Below are 15,374 nucleotides of genomic sequence, written 5' to 3' on the forward strand. Positions count from 1 at the left end.
TCCAAAAAGCAAGCAAATTCAAATAACTTCCTTGTTTGGAAATATTATGGAGAAAATAATGGATCAACACTCTGTCAAATATGGTTTGATAGCTATGGCTTCTATTTTGATATTCAATTTCATTTAAATCTTTTTTAGCAAAAATGAGAATCAGAGTAGTAATGTGAAAGATCAGTTCTGTGGTCATGTTATATCAGCATCCCTGTTTCTTAACATATTTCAATGGAAAAGGTATGTTTGTGTAAATGAACAACTTACCTAAAGAAATTAATAAACCTAGGCTATGTGATGAGTAGTTCTGTTGGACTTAGGCTGGCCAAACAGGTATCAGCCAGTTGAAATTCCAAAGACAGTCAAATCTAGGATAGCCATTACCAGATTAGCAAGGATGCATTATGATTTTGGAAGTTAGTACATGCTAACTTTACCATTTCACTGCCAGTTAACATGGGTTTAGGAAGACAGTGTCCATCAGAATAATCTGGGAAACAACACTGGCTATACATATGAAAATCTTCCAGACCATTTCCAGGAGCACCTAACAATTTTACATCTGTTCCCATAATTGCATGGTGCTGTGAACACCTCTTCCATAACTCTACTAAAGCAGCTCTTTATTAAGATGAAGGACTCAAAGAAGAAATGGCTCTTGTGGCTGCTTTTCCGTCACTCTTCGTTGCTCGTCAGCATAAACACATGGCAAACATCTGATTGAAACCAGGCTGGTTGCCCTCACAGCAAGATCAAGGCCTGTCAACCAAGCTGCTGTGTCCCCACAAGTGCTTGGTTTCCCTGCCTATCTTCAGTTAGCCTTGCACAGCAAACTGTTCAAGGTCAGCATCATCGATTGCCAAAGAAACCCTGCAATTACCACCTCAGCAGCCATCACATTTCATTAAAAATCTTATCTGGCTTTCTGAAGGGGAATGGGAAATTGCTCCAGGTTGCACTCAGGTCTGATCTGTATTTTCTACCATATCTGCATGAAGAAGTGGAAACAGATGGTGAAAAGATGGGACCAACTTTATTATGGGGAGTCATGCACTGGTACCAGCATCTGCAGTAGCTTCAGACCACCACCTGCAAAAATTGGGAAGTCTAACGCTTAATGAAGAAAAGCCAGCCATGGAGTAAGGGCTGCTCAGGCAGCTGCTCACAGTGGGCTTGCATGCAGCAGGGGAAAAAATATATTTATTTTTATTTGAACTTCCTGTTACGTGGCTCTTGGCAAGTGCTCAAATGGATTTATTACAGTTGCAAATGTGAGAGCTGCTCAGAGGCACAACTTTTTGCCACTGACATAATTTCTCTTAATGTGACACCAGCCCATTTTAGCCCAGACAACCAAAGTACTTTTGCTCAAGTCAAGGCAAGTCCAGAACCCAGTGATTCATTCACTGCTGCAGCAGACGGGGGCCCCAAGACAGGCATCATCACTGTCAGGAATGCAGCACAGGTCTCTGAAGATAAATGTACTGCAAGGAGGAAAGCTAGAGTTTTACAGAATACTTTTCAACTAATTCTCTAGCATCAATTGTTTCTCACACATTCACCACTGGCACTTCAAAAAATGAAATCGCTAAGTAATTTTCTTCTTTTCTATAGAGAATCAGACCAACTGATTTCCCATTCTCCTACTGTGCTTCTCATCCTTTTTTGTCCCATTACTTCCCCCTAACTTGAGTCTTTCATGGCAGCTGCTCATTGTTACTTACATTTACCACATAAGGATGCCATATTGCCTTTGGTCAGGGTCATCATTAGACATGAGGGTCTATGCACCACCCTGAGGATTTACTGGAATAGCAGTTGCTGTCTGTAAACACTCCCAGTTAACTCCAAGTCTTACATAGTCAGAATAAGCTGACTTTACATAAACAACTTTGTGAACTTACCCAATGTAAGCTTGTGCAACAAACAGCAACTCACTTCCTGAACTGTTTCACTGCTGGGGAAACTTTTCATCATTTCCACTATAACATTGTAGCAGCGAACATTTCCCGACATGAGCACTTCAACATTGCTGGCTGAAGAAAGAAACAGAAACAAAAACTGCTTCTTAAGACAGAGGAAAAAAAAGTTGATGGGATTCTAATTCAGACTTTAGCTAAATAGATTTATTTAGGGAACTGTGACTATATTGCAATTTTTACCTTGCATCTTGAAAGAAAGGTGGCTTTATTTCTTGATATGGTTATAAAATGATGATGAACATTTGGAAACTATTCATTAAAACAGTGCTTTCTCACCTAGAGAATGGTAATTGACTGCTAGGATTTTTCTTCCTATCTAGCCAATGGCTTTAAATGTGCAGTCAAAATTCAGATTAATATTTCTGGTTTTTTCCCACTCTGTATCAGGCCATGTAACAGAAACCTCCTCCCAAAATAATCTTAGGTAGCTTTTTTCTTAAATGTGAACAAGCTGTTTTATAAATACTGTATCAATCTTATAAATGGTGTTTCTAACATGACTGCAACCAAGCACACATTTTACAATATTTCAGTAATATTCCCAGGGGCATAAAATTAAAAAAAAAATCAGATTTTTTTTCCCATTAAATTTTTTCTGTAGTGACTTATTTGATTTAATCATGTATTTGTGAGTTTTCCTTCTTTTTTTAGGGGGCAAGTTAGGAAGTTATTATTCTCATACAAATTAGTTCTACTGTACACCTGTTGTTCAGTACCTGAGGGCACTGAAATTTTCATCTAATGTTCCTGCAATATTTTGAAAGCTGTTGCACACCCTGTATTTCACAGAATCACAGAAGACTGACATTGGAAGCAACAGCCAAAAGGTCACTGTGTCCAACCCACATGCAGGTTGTCCTACAGCAGGTTGTCCAGATGGCTTCTGAGTATTTCCAAGGATAGAAACTTCACAGCCCCTCCAAGAAAACTGTGCCAGAGCTCGGTCACTCTCACCCTGTTTACTTTTTATTACTCAGGCCAGATACAGAAACCAAGAGGACAATCACGTGAGCCCATGCAAAGACAGAATGTATCCATTCCAACTGAGGACAGAGTGATCTCACATATACTGATTTCAGGCAAAACAGCATCATGGTAGTTAAAATACAGTGTATTAAAACATCCTTGTAGTATTTCTATCCAGAGTATGAGACAGAATATGAACCCTACTTCTTCCCTACTAAACAGAGCCTGGCTGGCTCCCTATGCCTGCCATTTAGATGGGTAACATTCTGTGATCCACCACTCCACTTTGGAGGACAGTCAGCAGCAAAGCATTTTTCTCATGCCAGAAATACTACTGAGATTAAAGAGTTCTTGTACACCCTTATCCTACAATTTCTTATTACATGAGCCAGAACCAAGTCTAAGTATGTATTAAAGAAAGAAGGCATAGCGAGGTACTCACTCAGAATAGAGACTTGCACTTCAGGGTATGGGGAGACATTTGCTATTGGATAAATGAGTGTGTACCTAACACTGAATTATCTTCTCTATGGTGGCCTTAAAGGAATATATTTTGTTGAGTTCTTGAGGGATGTCACCAACCAAGAGTATGAATACCAGCTTTGCACACTCATGTGTTCCTTTGGCTATTTTCAATCTTTCATATTAGAAATGACAGTATTAAATACCTACTTTAGAGCAGGTCTTTTTTATGCCTTCTCTTGTTACACTTTGTATAACTATTTACTGTTTTGAAAAGGACTTAAAATCTGGCATCCTCCTCCCTAGAAAACAGCAGTAATTTTTGGGCTAGGGTAAAATTATTTTTTTCTCAAGGGATACTAAACTTTTTAAATACTAACTGGAACAGCAAGAATTTTAAGAAACAGGAACTAGACAGCTTGGAGTCTGATGAAATGTGGGGCACTTCAGTCTAGTTCTTGTTCAGTGGGCATTCATGGGGGCAGTACAGTTCCTATAGAGCCAGACAGGATGTACAAGCAAGGCTTTGTAAGTAAACATATTTGCAGGAGGTACAACATGATGCACCTCATGAAAAACACGGAGAGCAGAACCCTGCTCGGTGCTTCCCTAAATTTGTCAGCAGGAAGCTGACAAAACCTGCCTCTGTGTCAACAAGATCAGATTGCTGACAACAAATTGACCCAAATCATCAAACACATTTCTCAGGATCTGATTTTGCATAGAACAGGGACTGCTGCTACTGGAAGACAAGAGAAAATAAAGACCTTTTTTTCCAGTCTTACTGCACAACACCTGAGGACATTGTAAGACTACCACATGCACAGTGAGCATGTGGCAGTCTTACAATGCTCACCATTGCAGCCACCACTCAATGACCACAGCAGGTGTCTGAACTCAGATATTTTTTCCCAGGCCTGGCCACTGAATTTGCACAGGCAATTTTCCTTTGTGGGACAGACTTTGCCAAGAATATTCTTTACCTGTGACCTGAACTCACTGAAGATTTATTTAGTCAATAAACATAACTTATTTTTCAAGTAATAAAAGATGACAGGGCAGGGTCTTGAAACTTCAGTCTCTACAACCATGATACGCATCTTTGCTACCACTTACTCCAAGTGGAAGAAAATATCTTTCTGTTACTTAGGAAAGATTTATGCTTTAATGGTTAAATATAATAAATAGCTCATTTAAAACAAAAGGGTATTTCCCAAAGAAAACAGGAAGGTGATTTGTCTGGCAACTCCCAACCAGTTCTCAATGACTTTTTCCAATCACACAAAGATTACTTTTTAAAAGTACAGAAAGCAAGAGCTGATGCACACTGTGGGAGAAAAGGAATTGAAAATAACTTCTAATACTTACGTGGACCAGCTAAGGAATGTAATGAATAAAGTGCAGGAAGAATCACCTCTTCTTTCTCTGGAAACTCTTTAAATACTTTCAGTATGATCATATGATCTTTGCTTTCAACAAATTCAGTCAGCTGCTCTTCTGGAACTAAAATAAAAGGCAAGAGATACAGTATGTTTTGAGGAAATAATTTTTATCCTGGTGCATCATGAGAAAAGACGACTGTTTTTATCAAGTTTCCTTGTATTTATTCTCTACGTTTCACAGAAAGTAAAGTACTCTGCATACACATAATCTTCCATGATTATGGCTTCTTTAAGTAAAAACTGAGCCACTTTATAAGCACCTTTTCTAGCTTACACTTTATGTAATTGAGCTCTGACTTTTAAATTCTACCTTGTGAATCTATATTTCAGAAGTCTTAGCCTTTTTCGCAGAATGCTAGTCCAAACCAAGACAGTATATAAGTGAGGGAAAAGCTAAGCATACAGTGGAAAAAAAAAATTAGGGAATACCATTTTGCATACTCTGATTTTATTTAATGTGTTTGGGGTTTTTTGTTTTTTTTTTAATTTATAATGGACTTTTTTTCCATAAAGCCACACTTTAATAATATCCTACCCTAATGGCTTAAGGTTTTTCCCTTCCTGGCCCCTGTTATTCTGTTATATTGACATAACTGTGTGGCTGTGCAACGACACAGATAAGGGAATAGACCCAGGATGAGAAAGAGCACCTCTTAAATTTCACGAACAGAATTGTTTTCTGAATCTGGTTAAAGATAAGGTTATGCAAAACTGACATAACAAAAACTGAGAAGGTGTCTCAGAGGTAGAAAAATAAGGCAGGAGCATCCTAGGAACTTGTCACATTGGTGCTGCCGTCAAGAAGAAGGTATGCAAGTCTGTACCTGCAGCCAGATCTGTGAAAATCTGGCACTTACAAAACACCTGCACAGAAAACTTAGGAAGTTCAGACTGTTATGGAGACTGAAGAGAAAATATAGCAGGGCAAAAGTATTTAGGGACAGGAAGAGGAAAAGGAACAGAGAAGATTATTCCAAGCACACAGGTGGGAGAAAGATTTAAAAAAGCAATATAGAATGGTGCCAAAAAGAACCAATCTGAATAACTGAAGATTATCGTGAAACAAAGGAGTACAGCAGAGTGATAGCATTTCTCAATATTTATTTTGAATCAAGAAACTCAATTCAAAGCAAGGGGACTACAGCAAGGGGACTTCTGGCTGTAACATGCACAATTCCTGAGGTTTCTGCAAAAATTTAATACGAGGTGACTTCATCTTTCAGCCCAAATGGGAATATTGTATGATACATGATGACCTTTTAGCACTGTCAGGGTAAAAAGCAGAACAAAGTATTCTTCCAAAGTACAAACATTTGTTTGATTTTAGAACTGTTCAGGTTACTAAAATTTACCAGTCTTAAATACGCAATCCTGTTTTTGAGAATTAAAATCAAATGTCACTATTCTTTATTCCAGTTACTGACCAACATTAAATCCCATCTTTTCAGTTAACTATGGAGTTAGAAATGAAGGGACATTTTTATTTTTTAAAAGATGTCATATTCATTGCTCTAATGTATAGAATTTGTGATATTTCTTGGAAAGTTTGCTTTGTGCTAGCTCATTTAAGAACAGACATAATCCACAAACCAATCTGGAATGCAAAAATTATTGTCTTTAAATTAATATCTGTCATCCCTCCCAATCTAGACATTTTTCTAACATCACTAACTAGAAGATAAAATACCTTTCTCAAAAAGTTTGTGTAACGCTTTACATCCATGCTGCTGGATCTCTTCATTTTTAGGGAAGGTGTGCATGGCATTAAATACCAAGGAAAACACATCCACCTCTTCTTCCAAGAGCAGGAAAGCAATTATGTCTGAACAGCAGAAGAGATTACATGTTGCACTGATTATTTCTCAATATTTTCATTGGAACACCATAAAATTCAAAATTCTTTAATACTGTCCCTAAAGTTTACTCTGACAGTTCAAATCCAGTTTTGTATAACCCATGACAAAGTTATCTCTAAAGGTAGCATTTTACAATAGTACTGATGTTCTAAAACTTTACCACCAAAAGACAGCTCATACTTACCTGGTAAAAAAAAAGGTTCAAAATAGCACTCTTATTATTTTGTATACATTAAAAATGACAAGTGACTTCATGGAGTAAAACAGAGAGAAAAATCCAGTCTGCCATGTACAATCACACACTTTGAATCAGCTCTGTGTTTTAAAGGCTTAGATGAAATAGGAAAGTAAAGCACACAATACCTGACATGAGGAGTAGATTTAATGCTTTTAGTCCTATTACTGAAAGATTTATATTTCCTTTGTGGACTGTAAGCATTTTAAGAATCTGCCTAAAAATTAAAGACAAAAAAAAGGGGAAAAAAGAGTTATAGCTAAAGAAATATTGATACACACAAATTTTTATCAAACATTTACTTTGAAAACAGAAGTAGTTATAGAAATTCGCAAAATGTTAAAAAGCTCCCAAATAATTTAAAAAGCCACTTTTATTTCAGTTTATATTTATTCAAGTTACCAATGAAGTACTATTAGAATTTCAACTATGATCATAGTTCATTAAAACACTGATGTATAACTTATCCAATTTACTTTTTAGTCAGTTATATGAACTAATTCTGCAGGGTCATTTAGGAGGTGGTTACGCTGCAAAGCACTGGTCTGTGGTGCACCACAGAGTGAGGACAGCACAGCACAGCACTGTTCTGCTTGCAGCATGAGCTCAGTTACACTGAACAGCCAAGGGTTTGGTGGAAGAGAAGCAGCAGCTTCCCAGCTGAAGAACTTGAACAGCATCTTGATGAATTCTACCCTATGTTTCAGTCCTACAGCACTTACATGATGCTGGACAAACCACTAAAAATAAACATTTCCTAAACTTCCAGTTGCACTCTGTGTACTTTCTGTAAGTCTGTTCTGACTTGTTAAACAAAGAGCCAAACAATGCCAAGTACTGCAAAATTCAGGTCATGTATCAAACTGGGCACAGAAGAATCAGTAGATATTTTCCACATACTTTACTCAAATTACTATCTGTAAAATAGTGACTAAAAATCTGCAACACCTCTTAAAAAAAATAAATTAAAGCATTGATACCATACTGAATGAAGCCTATATGAAAATGGGGGGGGGATGTAATTAAAAACAAAATTAAAATGCACAGACTTACACACAAAACAACTAAAGGGAATTTCCTTTTTTTTACTTTTCCTTATTTTAGAGAGCTTGATTCTGCAATTTTATTAATCTTCAAATGTGAATCTTTGCATATATAATATCTAATAAAAATAGACTGTGCAGTAGTTGTAATGCTTCACTTGATATTCTTGACCTGTCTTGAAAAACATAAGCAACACTTGAAGTTTCATCCAAATTTCATGCCCCAGCCCTGGCAGCGATGTTGTTTGCCTTGCTGAAGTCTAAATTTACAAGCTGGAATGAATCACTGTTTTCCCTTCATACTATGATGCTGCTAGTTTCTCTCTCCTCTGTTGTAGCACTAGCTGACCACTAGCGTTGTAGCTATGATGACCAAAGCAGACACGAGGGGCAAAATCTGATAAGAGGTATAACACCAGTTATAGGCATAACATAGACTTTCCAAATTTACTTTCAGAGAATTCCCTCCCATATATCCTCCCATTTCAAGTACAACCAAGAAGGATGTAAACCTTTCTAAACTTCTGCTGTAGGAAAGTTCAACGTAAGACATTAGAAAACATCTCAAGAAGTCTATTTAAGCTTGTGGAAATAATGCAAATACACTGAAGGAAATTCTCTTTTTCTTCACAGTGATAGCAACTATTTAATTATTTATTACACTGTCAAAACCACCTAAATCAGTAGCAAACTCCCATTTGTAAACATAACTGCAGTGAAGTCAAGTTGGATCATGACTGAGAGACAAAAGAAAGAAATGCTTTTTCTAGTTTAATATTCCTATTCTTCCAAAATAGTTACACACACAAAAGGGAAAAATCTCCTGAAAAAAAAAAGACCTTTTCTTCTCTATTGTAACTGTTTCCTGCCTTGCTGTAAACAGCATGTATTCATTATGGTGTTGATTCACATAGTACAATCCATGCTCAAGGAACATGAGCCATAATTTAGCTGGCTTGCTCTGCCTTTGGCACTGACAGAAATGCCTGGGCCTGCTCCCCCACTCAGCCTCTCCACAGCAAGGAAAACTGTCAACAAGTCAGACAGGGATAAAAAGTTGGCTAAAATATTGGTATTGAGAAGGAACCATGTACAGCAGTGCTATCATCAGATCTTTAGTGAAGTTTGAGTTTGAAAAGGATCATTTCTTTCCCAGAAAGTAATTTTTCTGGGACCTGAGAACGAGCAGCAGTATCTCCAGCTCTCAAGATAACTTTCAGTCAGTTAACAAGGTTTTAAGCTACCAAAGAAATTGTAACCAGCATGTGCAGTTTCAGCTCAGTTATTTCTTGCTCATGAAAAGCAACCCAAATCACTTTTGCTTTCCAACAAAAACTGCCAACACATCTTTCAAGGGAGTTCACTCCCCTGCTGACCATGTATTCTATACCATAAAACAAATCCCCACAAAATCAAAATGCATCTTCACGCTATTTTTCAACAGCAACCTTTCCAAGGAAGGGTGTGGTAAGGACTGTGGAGGCAGATTCACAGGGTTATAAGGCTGCTGTCATTATCAGCCCTGAAGGCAGCAGTCTGTCCAAGAATGAGAGCACCTAACCAAGCCCCCAAACCAACCCCCATGTGTATCATGCCTACATCTACAATTAGCATTTGTACTACTGGGCAACATTTGAGCCAACCTGTGTGGGTGTTCATCCCATCTAAACACAGACAATCCAGAAAACACTTGCTTAGGCTTCCTTCGACAGTTGATGGACGAGAGCTGAGCAAGTCCAAACTACAATTTGCCCAATTTACCAAAAAGACAGAACAAACCATCCCTTCTGAAGGTAACTGTATCCACTGAATTCACAGGTAGTTGAGGTGATCAGTGTAAATACTTTAGACAATAATAACAGGTGTGACAAAACCTCCTCTTCTTGATTTACACTACTTTAGGCTTGTGGATATAATTCCTCACATTTGAAAAAACCACACACAAACATCCAGGTAATACTGCATCTGCCAAATGTGTCTCTACACAATTTTTTAATGTGTAAGTGGAATTTTCTATATTTCAATTTGGGCCCTTTGCTTCTCGTTCTGCCACTGAGTGTCACTAAAAAAGGCCTGGCTCAACCTCCTTTACTTTCTGCACCAGGTATTGAAATACATGGATAAGATTCCTCTATGTGCCATGTTCTGAAGGGTGAAGAAATGCACCAAAAAAGCTGATGTAATAACTTTATATATTTCATTGCATATATATGCTGCCAAAATGACCAAGCATTCTGGCAGACTTTTTGTATATAAAATACTTACTGGTGAACACCCAGTACTTCCCAGTCCTTCCCAACATCCTTAGGAGCTATGTTTTGTAGAGTACTTGGACAAATTTCTATTAATTTACAAAGAAGTGACCAGCCCATCTGTAAAACAAAAATGCAGCTATTTTAGAATAGGTATTCTGCTTGGAACTTCTACATTATCTTCTAATATCCTTGGCTTTTGCAAGACAGCTGTTCTGTTATCTAGCTGAATCACTAAGGGAAAATTAATTAACACAAGACAAATGGCATCGAAAGTTAAAAGATGGAAGTAAAACATACGCTAATGATTCTGATTGCATTGCTTGCAGGAACACATTGCTCTCAGTCTGCTTCAGCACTGCTTGAGGATAAAGGGCACACAATTAAATGAATTGCTGACAGAGAGAAAGATATTATGTGATCCATACTATGTCATCATTGGCCAGGGAAAGCCCCTACACTATTGCAGGTGTATTTTAATGAAGAATGTGTGGTTTTGTAAGAACTTGCTATTTAATTGCAAATTGTAAGGATAAAGTATAGTTTTTTAAAGGCCTTCAATGTTTTAAATGGGGATGAGATACATAGACAATTACTATACATTACACATTCTTGCCATCAACCCTCAGCAGTGTGTGCTTTCAAAATGTAATGAAGGCAGAAGAAATTTTGAGATCGTAAGGAGTGAAAGACAACTAAACCCAATGTATTTGTTCTTAATAACTACTTATTTCATCCAACGCAAATTCTTTGACTTTCAAACATCTGTAAACGCCAAAAGCTAAAAATGCTCCTCTTTAATCTTCTATTTTGGAGAAATCTGCTCTCCTATGAATTTTTACAGGCTGATATGACTGAATAGGCTGCAGTATGGAAGCAGTAAGCAAAATCTGTACAAAGAAACAACTGATGAAAGAAAATCCCCCTGTATTGAAAGAAAAGTAGTGAACTGTGAAATGTCAAAAGTCAAGATGAATCAGATTTTACAGTAAGGCATTATAACAAGGCATGTGACTTTCCTTGAGCCTATAAGTAAATAAAAAGGTGGAAGCAGGCCTCTGTGCTTTAAGAATAGAGTCAAGGCAGAAGATAATATGTCACAAAGACTCTATACATAACTGGATCACGTTTTCACAGAAGAGTTATGTAAAGTAAAGAGGTCAAGATGGGACAGCCAACAACAGGAATGTAAATGGCTACCTCCAAAGAGTTTAACAGCAAAGTTCATATAAAGTGCATGATCCCTAACCCTGCAATCAGTAAGACTAGAGACACGGAATTACAAGCCTGGTAGTGCAGAGTCACCCACAGGAACAGCATAAACTTGAATTTAGACAGCTTTCCTGACAGCTTTGTAGAGTGTGCAAAAGGTGCTGCAGCTCGCTGGGGACCGGAATTCCACTTCTGTCTTTCACACACTTGGTTGCAGTGAGAGCACAGCCCATATCTGCATTATTTTGTTTCTGTTTCAGTTTAGATTTGCAGAAACAAACAAATTAAGCCAATTATAACCTTAACGTCTGCAGATCGAGCTTGACTATGAGCCAGTTTCCATACACTTCTTTTCCTTGGATAGCAAGCTGCCTTGCCCTGCATGAGACTACAAATCACTTACAATGGACATTCAGGGTGGTCTGTGTAATTGAGTCCTAATTAAATGTAGGTACAATGAATAGTCTTAGTAACCACCAGTCCAAGATGAACATATGTAATTCCCTAATTTTCCATATTCCACCAAGCAAAATAGAGTTTATTGGTGACAGTCAATCAGGTACAAATTTCAAAAACATTGTAGAGGTGACTATCAATTGATAAACTGCTTGTTCTTATAAAATTTAAAATCTGATGAAAACTTGCTTAATTACTTTAGAAAATTCCTTTCTGTATTAACTGTTTCTGATGAATTTTATATTCCCATTGAACATTTTTATTTGGATTGTTAGGACTCCAAGTATTGACAAACATTTATCAGAACTGTGGATCCAGAGAAGAGACCAATGGAAACATGTGACCTGCTGATATATGGTCTATTTTACAACATTAAAATCACAACCTGAGGTAACAGAGAGCTTATTAGCTGTTTGAAGATTAAGTAAGAAAGCAAGAGTCTTTTAAAAAACAGAAATCCTAAAGGTTACAAGGAAGGGAAATAAAGCAAAAGAAGATGTCCTTATAAAGACTTAAACAGGTCCCTAGATACAGAAGCAGTTGGTAGCAGCAATGAAACTCATTATTTTTAAATCTGACCCCTTTTGTTGCTAGCACACAATTAATTTATATTACATTAGGTCCCACCATCTACGTCAGACAATACAGCTCTGCTGACTGCTCTTTACTCAAGTGCACTCATATTTTGCTCCAGAGTTTCTAAGCTGCTCCAATCATTGCCAGAGAAACTGCAGAAAACTACCCTATTTACTTAAAGACATATATTTTACTTACAGGAACTACTGGCTTTCCACACCAGTACCTTCCTATTGCTGAAGGAGCTTGCAGGGTTTATGCCTGCAGTCTGACTTGGGCCAGACTTGCAATATTGATCTACTAAATTAACACTGTACAAGTTAGTGGAGCAGCATCTAGGGTTCCAACATCAACCCACAATGCTTTGTAACCAGTTAAGGAGGGGAGGTGAAAAAAATTCTCACTTCAGATATGTCTCTGACTGTCTTTATTCTCTTATGTGAGTCAATTTTTTTACAATGCCAAATCAGGACCTCATTACTTCACCACCGCTGTAAAGTGAGAATTTATTCACAAAGATTACAAAAAAATAGCAGAGAATGAAGCAAGAAGAGATCTACTTACACAGTGTGAATGTTTGTAAACATCAGAATTGAATGTGAAAGAAGAGCTGCTCAAGATATTTTATGAGGAATGGGATTTGAGCTTTGCACTGGCTGTGAATTTCCCACAACAACACAACATAGTAATGCAAAGGAGGTCCAGAACTTCTGAACTGAAACACTGCATGACTGCAAATGTAGGCAGGTAGAAGATTAAAATTAATTTTAAAATTCTGCATTAGAATGAAGTATTTTAAGAGAGTTAAAACGAAAGTTAATCACTGTCTTCTTTATGCAATTCTGAGAGTCTTGTGCTATCATTTCACACCTACTTCTTGTTATGATTGATGTTTTACTTCCAAGTTTAGACTTCTGGGCAGAGGTTTTATAAACTAATTAGCTTTATCTTGAAAAAAACCTGCTGCTTCATATTCAAGCTGCTTAAAAATTAAAAAAAAAAAGCATCAAGTGAGTTACACAGAAATCTGGAGCTTATAAACATCCTCTATGCATAGCATAGTCAGATATTTAATATATGCCTGCCAGGAAGGAGCTGCATTGTATGACAAGTCTGGCAGCTGTACTGTAAGTATAACATCAAATTGTGCAAGTGCCACACCTAGTCCAAATGGGCCAATGTTAAATTACAGGAGCAGGTAGGCAGAACCTTAAATTGCAGAATTACTCTTGGCTAAAACATTCCCCTGCCTTTAAAACACTGTGCTAGCACAAGTCTCAAGGACATGGCTACATATACACGAATTCATAGTATAAAATCATGCTTTTCAGAAGTTTGTCTAGCCATGGCAAAATTCAATATGGACACGTCAAAATTACATTAGATAACACTGGTAATTTAGAACCCTACATTACACAGTATTCACATGGCTTAATTTTTATTTTCTCTTTCGCCTCCTTCTGCCGGTAAAAACAGACGCAGCCAGTGGCGTCTGCAATAAGTTGGAACGCTTGGTCCCTTTAAATGCCAGCAGTGACAGCGCCCTTCTAGAGCTCAGAGCGCTTCATGAAGCGGCCCAGAAGACACACGGCAAGTTAAGGAGAAATCAACAAGCGGAACAAGAACTTTTATCCCGGGTAGGGCCCGGCGCTCGCTCGCTCATCCCGCGGAGCGCAGCCGGAGCGGGGCAGCGGCCCCGGCCCTGGTCCCGCCCGGCCCCTGACCTGCTGCACGCCCGCCGCTCCCGGGTACAGATCCACCACCAGCAGCAGGGGCACGTGGACGTTTTTGCCGCTGAAGAGCCGGGGAGCTGTGAGGGGATAGAGACAGACGGAGAGACCGCGTTAGCGACCGGCGGCGGGCGGGATAGGGCAAGGCAGGGCAGGGCAGGGCAGGGCGCTCACCGCTCTGCCGGGCCGCCAGCTCCAGCAGGTCGCTCAGGGTCTGCACCAGCGTCTCCAGCCGCTTCCTCTCCTGGACGTTCTGGAGCCGGACGACCAGCTTCCTCAGGGCTTGTTCCTCCCCCGCCACCGCCTCCCCCTCTTCGGGGCCGCCGCTGGCCATGGCCGAGCCGCTGCCCTCTCTGTGCCCATCCGCCGGTCGGCGGGACGAGCGCAGGGCTGGGCTGCGCGGAGCGGGCCTGTCCCGCGGCTGCAGCCCCGCAGTGCCGCCGCCCGGCCGCCGTCACCCGGCCCTCCCGAGCCGCCCCTGCCGCGGCCTCCGGCCCCTCCCACGGCGCCGCTCCATGGACACGGCCAAGGACCGGCCCCCGAGGGCGGGCGGCCCCCGGTAACCCCTGGGAAACGCCAGAGGGCCTCGCGAAAGCGCCCGGCAGGCAGAACAGACCCGCGGGCAGCTCCCCTCACAGTGATTGACGAAAGAGCTGCCCAATGGAGCTGCCGAACTGGACCCCGGTCCGCCCAGCAGCGCCTCGCTGTGAAAACCGGCCAAGGGGGTGCTGTGGGATGGGTGGTTTTGGCTTCTGGGTTGGGTGCGCTTTGTGGGGCGAGGATCTGTGGCCCTGTGGGATACCTACACTGGGGCAGTCTGTTCCTGAAAGGCTGTACCCTGTGGAAGGGTGTGGAGGTGAGCCTTGGAAGAAGGGAGGGGTGAGGTGAAGGTACTTCATTTCCATCTCTAATTGCCCTACTCTAATTTGTTTGGCAATAAACTAATTTTCTCCAGTTGAGTCTGTTTTGCCTGTAATGGTGATTGGTGAGTGATCTCTTCCTGGCCTTGACCCGTGAGCCTTTTACAATGTTTTCTCTTCCTCCTCTACATAAGGAGGTGAATTAGAGAGTGGCTTTGCTGAGAAGCTGGTGCGCGGTGTGGTCAACCCACCGCAGTCCTTTTTGGCCCCCACCACATTACTCTTGCCTGAAACCAGATGTCTGAAATTTT

General features: G+C 39.8%; 1 protein-coding gene across 3 annotated transcripts in view; it reads right to left on the bottom strand.

Moving 5' to 3' along the window:
- The window catches only part of LRRK2 (leucine rich repeat kinase 2), a 63,421-nt gene extending 48,265 nt beyond the window's left edge, over positions 1-15,156 (bottom strand). Inside the window, exons 1-7 of one of the 3 annotated variants that reach the window (XM_018910259.3) lie at positions 14,378-15,156; positions 14,198-14,283; positions 10,243-10,349; positions 7,063-7,151; positions 6,531-6,665; positions 4,770-4,904; positions 1,896-2,027 (exon numbers count right to left, since the gene is read on the bottom strand). In XM_018910259.3, the coding sequence (XP_018765804.2) occupies positions 1,896-2,027; positions 4,770-4,904; positions 6,531-6,665; positions 7,063-7,151; positions 10,243-10,349; positions 14,198-14,283; positions 14,378-14,537 (844 nt within the window). In that variant the 5' untranslated portion in view covers positions 14,538-15,156. Of the gene's footprint in view, positions 1-1,895; positions 2,028-4,769; positions 4,905-6,530; positions 6,666-7,062; positions 7,152-10,242; positions 10,350-14,197 lie in introns of all 3 variants that reach the window. The other 2 variants (XM_050986382.1, XM_050986389.1) reach the window with 2 other exon arrangements.
- Between the last annotated feature and the right edge of the window lie 218 nt (positions 15,157-15,374).

Source organism: Serinus canaria, chromosome 1A (assembly GCF_022539315.1).
Source record: "Serinus canaria isolate serCan28SL12 chromosome 1A, serCan2020, whole genome shotgun sequence".
Taxonomy (NCBI): domain Eukaryota; kingdom Metazoa; phylum Chordata; class Aves; order Passeriformes; family Fringillidae; genus Serinus; species Serinus canaria.